The 10,000-nt window shown below is 42.2% G+C and overlaps 2 protein-coding genes across 2 annotated transcripts in view; both read left to right on the top strand.

Annotated features, from left to right (window-relative positions):
• Positions 1-8,243, top strand: part of LOC135093064 (sialin-like) — a 13,306-nt gene extending 5,063 nt beyond the window's left edge. Inside the window, exons 2-10 of the mRNA XM_063991939.1 lie at positions 622-900; positions 1,147-1,400; positions 1,964-2,197; positions 2,453-2,540; positions 4,028-4,251; positions 4,948-5,094; positions 6,211-6,343; positions 6,453-6,694; positions 7,374-8,243. Coding sequence (XP_063848009.1) covers positions 684-900; positions 1,147-1,400; positions 1,964-2,197; positions 2,453-2,540; positions 4,028-4,251; positions 4,948-5,094; positions 6,211-6,343; positions 6,453-6,694; positions 7,374-7,532 — 1,698 coding nt within the window. The 5' untranslated portion in view covers positions 622-683 and the 3' untranslated portion in view covers positions 7,533-8,243. The remainder of the gene's footprint in view (positions 1-621; positions 901-1,146; positions 1,401-1,963; positions 2,198-2,452; positions 2,541-4,027; positions 4,252-4,947; positions 5,095-6,210; positions 6,344-6,452; positions 6,695-7,373) is intronic.
• Positions 8,244-9,381: 1,138 nt separating this feature from the next.
• The window catches only part of LOC135093065 (F-box/LRR-repeat protein 16-like), a 29,176-nt gene continuing 28,557 nt past the window's right edge, over positions 9,382-10,000 (top strand). Inside the window, exon 1 of the mRNA XM_063991940.1 lies at positions 9,382-10,000. This exon is cut by the window's right edge and continues 1,033 nt beyond it. Within this exon, the coding sequence (XP_063848010.1) occupies positions 9,902-10,000 (99 nt within the window). The 5' untranslated portion in view covers positions 9,382-9,901.

Raw genomic sequence — 10,000 nt, 5'->3', positions numbered from 1 at the left:
TTTTTTTCTCTTTATCATCTCTATTTTTCTTTCGTGAGTGAGTGAGAGTGATTAGTCTGTCTGTCTGTCTGTCTGTCTGTCTGTCTGTCACGAGGGTACCACAACAAACGATAAACGATAAGGATGTATAGATGTAATGAAGTATAGATGACTGAAACAAATAAGAGATAGAAAAAGATTATAAGAGAAACTGAAATGTGTGTGTGTGTGTGTGTGTGTGTGTGTGTGTGTGTGTGTGTGTCTGCGAATATTTATAAAATCACGTTCTTTTTTATTTCTTTTTTTCCTTTTTTCCTTATTCTGTTATTTATTTATTCTCTCTTTCTTTCTTCTTCTTTTCTTTCTTTCTTTCTTTCTTTCTTTCTTTCTTTCCTTATCTTCCAATTTATTTCTTTTCTTTTTTCGTCTTTTTTTTTATTAATTAATTGATGGAATATGCTCTCTCTCTCCCTCTCTCTCTCTCTCTCTCTCTCTCTCTCTCTCTCTCTCTCTCTCTCTCTCTCTCTCTCTCTCTCTGTCTGTCTATCTCTCTGACCTTTCATCTTGACATCCTCTCTCTCTCTCTCTCTCTCTCTCTCTCTCTCTCTCTCTAACAATCTCCAATTTATCTCAATCTTCCAGGAACTCGCTCAAACACACGCGCGCACGCACACACGCACGCACGCACACGCACACACGTGATCATGAACATGGATAAACACACCTACGTACAAACACGCCTAGAGAAGAAGGAAGAAGAGGAGGAAGAGGAAGAGGAAGAAGAGGTGAAGTGCCTGTATGGTGATCCCTGTGCTGTGGTGGTGGTGAAGGGTGGTGATGGTGGTGGTGGCGGTGGTGATGGTGGTGGTGATCCGTTTTCTGTGACTACCACCGCCACTGATGAGACTAAATTCATGAAAAGTAAGTTATTTTTGTCTCTCTCTCTCTCTCTCTCTCTCTCTCTCTCTCTCTCTCTCTCTCTCTCTCTCTCTCTCTCTCTCTCTCTACCATGCTGTCTATCTATCTATTTATTTATCTATCATTTATCCTAACCTAAACCTAGCCTAGCCTAGCCTAACCTAGCCTAACTTAACCTAACCTAACTTAACTTAACCTAACCTAACCTAACTTAACCTAACCTAACCTAACTTAACCTCTCGCCACCAGAGGGATGGGGCACCAGGCATACAGTCGTGACCTTGACCTGTGCTGGGGTTATTCTACTCTCCATGACCCGCTACAGCCTCTCCATTGTAATAGTCTCCATGGTAGCACACCCTCACGCCCACACGCCCACGCCCATCTCTGCCCATGACCTGGAGGTGACGGGAGAGGGCGCTGCTGCTGTTGGTGGTGGTGGTGGTGGTACGTGCCCCGCCCCTGTGAATGTGACCACCTCCGATTTGAGTTGGAATGATACTGTGAGTTTTTTTTTTTTTTATTTCGTTGTTTTCTTGTGTTTTTCTTGGTTTTCTTGAGTTTCCCTGTTTGCTTTTTTGGTTTTCTGTGTTTGGTTACGTTTTCAGTGGGTTTGTATGATGAGAGTGTTGTTTTTTCTCGTGTTTATTTGAGTTTTCAGGGTTGTTCTTGGGTTTAGTTAAGTGTCCGTCTTAATTTTACCGTTTTCTTTGTTTGATTTTCTGTTTTTAGTGATAGTTTTCATTTGTTAGGGCTTCTGTTGCTGTTTTTTTTCTATTTTTCTGTTTAGTTTTATTTAAATTTAAGGTTTCTTAGTCGTTTTGACATATTCCTTGAGGTTAGGTGAGTTTAACTGTCTATATGATAATTTCTGACACTATTATTCACGTTTTTTATTGCTGAAATAAAAAAAAAATAAAGAAATAAATAGAAACAAGATGAAAAATAAGAATAATTAATATGAAACAACCTGAGAGAAGAAAACGAGAAAGAGGAGAGAGAGAGAGAGAGAGAGAGAGAGAGAGAGAGATTGGCAGACACTTCACTAATACTCAAAACTCCCCAGAACCAACGATTTGAGTGGGACGAGAGGGCACAGGGGCTGATCTTGGGGGCTTACTACTACGGCAACGTCTTGACAAACATCTTAGGGGGGCGCATGGCAGAGAGAACGGGAAGCAAGCCTGTTATCCTCCTAGGCATGCTTCTGTCCTCCCTCTTGTCTCTGCTCTCGCCCCTCGCAGCCTCTCTCTCCACAAACTTCTTTATCGGGGTCCGCCTCTGCCTCGGCTTTGCGCAGGTGAGTGTGTGAGTTACCTAATGTAATTTTAAGTAATCGTTTACATTTTTCAAGTATTAGGTAACGTATAATGTTATGTAATCTATATATAATTCTTATGTAATGTATTTGACCTGTAAGCATGCACGTAATCTTATCTAAAACAGTAATCTATGTATATAACTATGTAATCAGATAGAACAATTCTTCACATAATTCTGTAATATATGTAACCCTCAGATTCCCTATGTAATTAAATAATCTATGTAATTTTAGGGACTTGTGATGCCAGCGGTGAGCAGGTGCCTGGTTGTGTGGGTGCCTCCTTACAAGCGAAGCAAATACAACACCATTGTTTTTATAGGTGAGAGAGAGAGAGAGAGAGAGAGAGAGAGAGAGCACAATGAAGAAATAATAAGAAATGAGAAAGAAAGAAAGAAAAACAATGAGAGAGAGAGAGAGAGAGAGAGAGAGAGAGAGAGAGAGAGAGAGAGAGAGAGAGAGAGAGAGATAACAAGATGAAACAAGGCACAATAAAGAAAGAATAAAAAATGAGAAAGAAAGAAAAGAAAAATGAAAAGAAAGGACAGAGAGAGAGAGGACAGAGAGAGAGAGAGAGAGAGAGAGAGAGAGAGAGAGAGAGAGAGAGAGAGAGATTTTCTTCACTTATCTGCTTGAGAAATAGATTAACTGAATGACCAAGACAGACAGACAGAGAGAGAGAGAGAGAGAGAGAGAGAGAGAGAGAGAGAGAGAGAGAGAGAGAGAGAGAGAGAGGTTTATACTGGCCCATATCTCCCTGTCTGTTGTTATCTGTTTCTCTAATCTCTAATCTCATAAATAATAAATAAATAGATTAGTTATTCTTTATTTCTCTAAGTTTGTTTTGTCTTTGTTTATTTATTTATTTGTTTATTTATTTATCTATATTTTTGTATGGAGAGATATGTGATTTTTTGCATTATTTATTTATTTATTTATTGATCTTAGTCTTGTTTAAATGCAGTATCTTCCTTTTTAGTGTGTGTGTGTGTGTGTGTGTGTGTGTGTGTGTTATATCATTCAGTCGTACATATATCATCTCTCAATATCTGACCTAATCTACTGTGCATATATATATAATAAGCATGGCATTATATTAACACACACACACACACACACACACACACTGCTCATCCACCAATCACAACCTTCCTTCAATTTACAATAGCTTCATGGCCTTACTAATTATATTTTTCACCTGGGACAGACAATGCTAGGTGATGCAACAAGAATTACAACAATTATTTTACCTATGAATGAAACAGACTCAGTAATGGAGGCTGTCAATGCTGAGTCAATAGGGAGGTTTAAAGGGGTGAGTGCTGAGTCAATAGGGAGGTTTAAAAGGGGAGTGCTGAGTCAATAGGGAGCTGTGAAGGGGTGTGTGCTAAGTCAATAGGGAGCTGTGAAGGGGTGAGTGCTGAGTCAATAGGGAGCTGTGAAGGGGTGTGTTGAGTCAATAGGGAGGTTTAAAAGGGCTGTGTTGAGTCAATAGGGAACTTTGAAGGGCTGTGCTGAGTCAATAGGGAAGTTTAAAGGGCTGTGCTGAGTCAATAGGGAGGTTTAAAGGGGTGAGTGCTGAGTCAATAGGGAGTTTTAAAGGGTTGTGTTGAGTCAATAGGGAGGTTTAAAGGGCTGAGTGCCAATGACAGGTGGAAACAGACAGGTGGATGTGGATGACAGGTGGAAACACACAGGCATGTTTTGTACAGGGACTGCCAGGTGGAGTCTTAACGGCTTGCTGCACCAATATTTATCCTCTCTCTCTCTCTATTTCCAACAAACAAGCTAATTCCTCTTCTATTCCAGGTTCCGAGATCGGCATAGTCCTCTCTCTCTCCATCGGCGGCTGGCTGTGTTCCCAGACCTTCCTTGGGGGCTGGCCGGCTGTCTTCTACATGTTTGGTGGGGCTGGCGTGGTGTGGTGTGTCCTCTGGGGCTTACTTATCTACGAGACTCCTGACACACACCCGAACATTGCGTCAGAGGAGAAGAAATACCTCTTGGCGCATTGTGTTTTCAGCAAGGAAAAGGTGTGTGTGTGTTTGTGTGTGTGTGAGGGAAAGATTTGCTTGTTCTGTCCTCTCCTCTCTGCCCTCTTACTGTTCTGGTCTTCCACTGCATATATCAACTGTTCTTCTTGTGTCTCTGTGTGTGTGTGTGTGTGTGTGTGTTGTGGGGTGTTGTCAGAAGGGAGATGGTTAGTAAATAATGGTAATACTAGTAATTTATGGTTTATTTAAGCCAAACGGTCTTTTCGTGGATAAGTTAATTGAAAACAAGGAATTGAAAGAATGTAAGTCATTAAAATAAGATTGAATGAGATAGGAGTATTTAATAAACTATGATGTGTGTGTGTGTGTGTGTGTGTGTGTGTGTGTGTGTGTGTGTGTGTGTTTTCATTATTCTCTATCTCCTGGTTTTATCTCCTTTTATTTATTTCTCTTCATCTTCATTTATCCTTCTTTTTTATATATATCTATGTGTCTATCTATCTATCTATCAATCACTCAATCTGTCTATCAGTCTATCTTTTTGTCTGTCTATCTATTTACCTATCCCTGTCTATCTATCCATCCATGTCTACTTCCCTGCCTTAATAACCCAAACACACACACACGCACACACAAACAAACCCAACCCAACCCAACCCAACCCAAGCCAAGCCGAGCCAAGCCAACCCAACCAGACCCTTCCTCCCTTAACCTCACCCTCTCTCTCTCCCACAGCTTGGAGTGCCGTGGGTGAAGGTGCTGAGGTGCCTTCCATTCTGGGCCATCACCATCATGCACATTGGACACAACTGGGGTTACTACACTTTTGTCAGCGAACTCCCTGTTTACCTTTCAAATATGCAGCACTTCAGTATTAAGAGTGTAAGTGCTTGAGTGTGTTGATAGATAGAGAGATAGATGGATAGATAGATAGATAGATGAGTAATTGGTAGATAGATGCACAGAGAGGTAAGGATAAGTTGGAAGGAAAGATTTTAAAGGAACAAAGGGAAAGAAAAGGAAAAGAAATGATGGAAATAAATTGGGAGCGCGCACACACACACACACACACACACACACACACACACATTATAATTTAGTGTATTTTTGTTTATTTATTTATTTATTTGTTCATTTATTTATCTATTTTATTTATTTACTTGTGTGTATGTCATTACTCTGCTACTCCATATATCATTTTCCATTGCAGAATATAATAAGCATTGAGAGGTTTAAAATACCTTCACTACAGTATAAACTTCTACTGCAGCCCACTACAGCCTGTTAAACTATCACTGGAAACTTGAAAACCCCAATAACTTCCACTACAGCCTGTTAAACTATCACTGGAACCTTGAAAACCCCAATAACTTCCACTACAGCCTGTTAAACTATCACTGGAACCTTGAAAACCCCAATAACTTCCACTACAGCCTGTTAAACTATCACTGGAACCTTGAAAACCCCAATAACTTCCACTACAGCCTGTTAAACTATCACTGGAACCTTGAAAACCCCAATAACTTCCACTACAGCCTGTTAAACTATCACTGGAACCTTGAAAACCCCAATAACTTCCACTACAGCCTGTTAAACTATCACAGGAACCATAAAAACACCTTTGAAAACTCCAGTAACTTCCACTACAGCCTGTTAAACTATCACAGGAACCTTGAAAACCCCCAATAACTTCCACTACAGCTTGTCAAACTATCACAGGAACCATAAAAACACCCTTGAAAACCCCAGTAACTTCCACTACAATGACCATACCTTGTTAAACTATCACAGGAACCTTGAAAACCCCCTTGAAAACCCCAATAACTTCCACTACAATGACCATACCTAGTTAAACTATCACAGGAACCTTGAAAACACCCTTGAAAACCCCAGTAACATCCACTAGACAGTTTAAACATGATGCCAAAGTCTTTAAAAGCACAGGGTTAGAATAATTTGAATACAAGGCAGCATTCATCACCTCTGCCCTCCTTTCAGAATGGCCTGCTGTCTGCGCTTCCCTACCTCATCAAGACAACCTTTGCCCTGCTCTTCAGCCTCCTCATTGACAGAGCCACAGCCAAGGGGAAACTGTCTGTGCTGTCTGTCAGAAGGATAGCAATGTGTGTGGGTAAGTCACAATGAAGAGGTGATATAGATGATAGGGGAGGATGTGACAGCTTCCCACTTCCTAACACAACCTCCCACACCTTCTCACACCCTTCTCCAACCCCCAACAGCCTCCTATCTCCCTGCGGCAGCCCTCATCGGCATGTGCTTTGTGGGTTGTGACAGTGTGGCAGCAGTAGTGGTGATGTCAGCAGCTGTGGGGGTGACTGGATCTGCCTTCTGTGGCCTCTTCTGCTCCCATCAAGACATAGCCCCTCACTTTGCTGGCACCATCTACGGCGTCACCAACAGCTTGGCCAACATCACAGGGTTCATAGCTCCTGGTGTAGTGGGGATGATAACCTTTGAAAATGTGAGTTTTTGGGTGTTGTCGGAAAGGGAAACAGGAGCGGGGAGAGAGAAATAAAGAATTTGTGGTGTGTTTTTGAATATCTGAAGATGAAAAGAGGTAAAGATGAAGGGATGGATAGGTAAATTAAAAGTTGAAAGGTAGAGATAGGGAAATAAAGGGAAGTGAAAAGATATGGGAGAGGATTTATAGGAGATAAGGATGGGGAGAGAGGAAATTAATTGGAGGAAAGAGAGCAAGGGGAGGAAGGAAGAATGATAGGTGAGAAATATATGAAAGTAAATCTAATTTCTTGTTTTCTTCCTCTCTCTCTCTCTCTCTCTCCTCTCTCTCTCTCTCTCTCTCTCTCTCTCTCTCTCCTCTCTCTCTCTCTCTCTCTCTCTCTCTCTCTCTCTCTCTCTCTCTCTCTCTCTCTCTTTATTGAAATCTCTTCCTGTCTGTATTTGTCTGCATTTCTTTCCTTCCTTTTTCTCTAACATTACTTCCTTTGTTTTCCTTCATGTTTCCACTTTTAATAATTTTCAGTCTTACTAATTCTTTCATCTTCTTTCTTTTTTCTTCCTTTCCTTTTCTTTTTCTTTCTTTTTTCTTTCACCCTTCTGTCCTTCCTCCCTCCCTCCCTCCATCCCTCCCTCGTAGCCCACTAATACCCACCCCTTCTCTCTTTCTCTCCCTACAACAGCAAACAGTAACAGCCTGGAACACGGTTTTCCTCATGTCTACCCTCGTCTACGTGGTCACCTGCACCTTTTACATCGCCCTCATCTCGGATCAGGTGCAGCCCTTCGACTCCCCGACGCAGAGGAAGTGCCTGGAGGAGGAGGAGAAGGGGGGGCACTGACAGCATGAAGTCCCCCCTAGCCTCGCCTGCTTTTGCGAAGGGTGGGTGGGTAGTGGTGGTGGTGGTGGTAGATAGCGAAATATGAATGGGTTTTTATGGGGTTACTTAGGAAAAATAAATAAACAAACAAGCAGCAACAGACTTTTTGGCTTTTTATAAAGGAAGGATAATATATTAAGAGGGGAAAAAAAAAGCGAGGCAGCAGCAGATCTTTTGGCCCTAATACTAATAGCAACGCGTATTTTGCGCCATGCAAAAGAGCAAAATATTTAGAGATTTAGTAAGGGGAAGGCCCAACAGCAGCAGATCTTTTGTCCCTAGCAACAACAGACTTTTTGGCCCCTTGCAGAAGAAAAAGAAAATAATAATAAAAACTTTTTTGGCTCTTGCGATGTTGTTTTGGGATGAATGGAGGAAGAATTAAAGAAGGAAGAGGATAAATGTAGGTAGTAGATAGATTGAAGGATTGGTAGATGAAGAGGAGGAGGAGGAGGAGGAGGAGGAAGAAAATATATAAAGCTGGATATATTTGTTGAACAGGAAGATGTAGAGGAAGGAGGAAGAGGAGGAGCAGGATGTTGAAAAGGAATAGATATTTTTTTTACTCTAATCTTTAAAATTAAAAACTTGTAGGAAATAGGAAGTAGTGATAATAGTAACAAATTAGTAGTAGTAAAAACTAGTAGTAGTTGTAGTAGTAGTTGTTGTAGTTGTTGTTGTTGTTGTTGTTGTTATTGTTGTTGTTGTATTATATATATATACACAAAATAATGTATCTATCTATATATATATATACACAACATATAAAACACATTTTGTTAGAATACATAATTATACATAACTAATATTAAGTACTTTGCACGTATTATATCACACGTTCGTATCTTCATTCTTGTTTTGTATTCATTGTGATAATTATCGTACACCAAAAATATGCAATCTTTGAATTATAGTTAACTTTTACTGTGTGTGTGTGTGTGTGTGTGTGTGTGTGTGTGTGTGTTAGAATCTCATGGAAGGAAAAAAACATTATCAGTAATTAAAAGATAGCGGAGGAAATGAGTGATAATGATAATAATGATAATAATAATAATAATAATAATAATAATAATAATAATAATAATAATAATAATAATGGTTGATAAAAAGATGATAGGAGGAAAAATTTTGATAAATGAAATGAAAATATAAATATATAATCTATGTATCTTTCCTGTTCTTATTTTTCTTTCCTTATTTTCCTGCTAATTACGTTACTTAAGCTAAAAAAAAATATATACGTCAGAAATATTACAATAAATTAACAAATAAATGATAGTAATAAGAAAAAAATACATAAATAAATAAACTAGATATTGTGAATTAATTTTAGCTTCAAAGGAAAAGGAAAGTGAAAGTCAAAGAAAAAAAAAAGAAAATTGAAATGCGTGCGTGCGTGTGTGTGTATGTGTGTGTGTGTGTGTGTGTGTGTGTGTGTGTGTGTGTGTGTGTGTGTTTACGTACTTTCGGATGATCTGAACTAATCTCCTTGCATTGTGGAGCAGGATGTTGCGAAAGGCTGAGAGAGAGAGAGAGAGAGAGAGAGAGAGAGAGAGAGAGAGAGAGAGAGAGAGAGAGGAGGGCGGGGAGCATTGCGTCACGCCTCGCTCCTCTTGGGAAGGTTTGATCAGCTGTTGGGGACTCCTGTAGGATAAGACACACCCCCATCTCTCCCCTCCTCTCCCCCGCCTGCAGCAGCTGAGGGAGTGGTGTGTGTGTGTGTGTGTGTGTGTGTGTGTGTGTGTGTGTGTGTGTGTAGGCTGGATTGATGTGCAGTGCATGCGTGTTGGGTCAGGTGTGTGTGTGTGTGTGTGTGTGTGTGTGTGTGTGTGTGTGTGTGTGTACTGCGTGTCCATGCTGAGACCTGTCATAACACACACACGCACACGCATACACGCAGGCTGGTGGGTGTGTGCGTGGGGCGAGGCGCGTGCCACCGCCACCACCATAACACGAGTGCCACCGCCGCCGCCGCCGCCGCCGCCTGCCAGTCGCCAGACAGCCGTGGTGGGGTGTACACGCGCGCGAGGTCTATCCGCCACACGTCAGAAGGTGTCTCTGCCGCGCCCTGCAAGCTGCGTGGTGTGGTGAGGTGCAGGCGTGCTGTGGTGCTGTGGTGGTGTGTGGTGTGCTGCTTGCCGTGCATGCCGCGGCCCTCGGCGTCTGCCGTGTTGCGAGGGGCGCCCTGCTGCACCGCCTCCGTCGGGAGCCGCCATGCCCCGGTGGGCGGGCCGAGGTCCGGGGGCGCGGCGCGGCTGTGAGTGATGAGCAGGTGGTGGCCGTGACCCGCGTGGCGGCGGCGGCACAGTGCTGGTGGCGGCGGGCAGCCCATGTCCCTCACGGCGCAGGAGGTGGTGGAGCGCGCGGGCGTGGAGCTCTCCAAGTGCATCACGGGCCTGGGGCTCCGCTCCCGCAGCAGGGAGAGGGAG

Source organism: Scylla paramamosain, chromosome 41 (assembly GCF_035594125.1).
Source record: "Scylla paramamosain isolate STU-SP2022 chromosome 41, ASM3559412v1, whole genome shotgun sequence".
NCBI lineage: Eukaryota > Metazoa > Arthropoda > Malacostraca > Decapoda > Portunidae > Scylla > Scylla paramamosain.
Note: the sequence above shows the minus strand (reverse complement) of the source record. Positions and strands in the feature narration are given on the sequence as shown.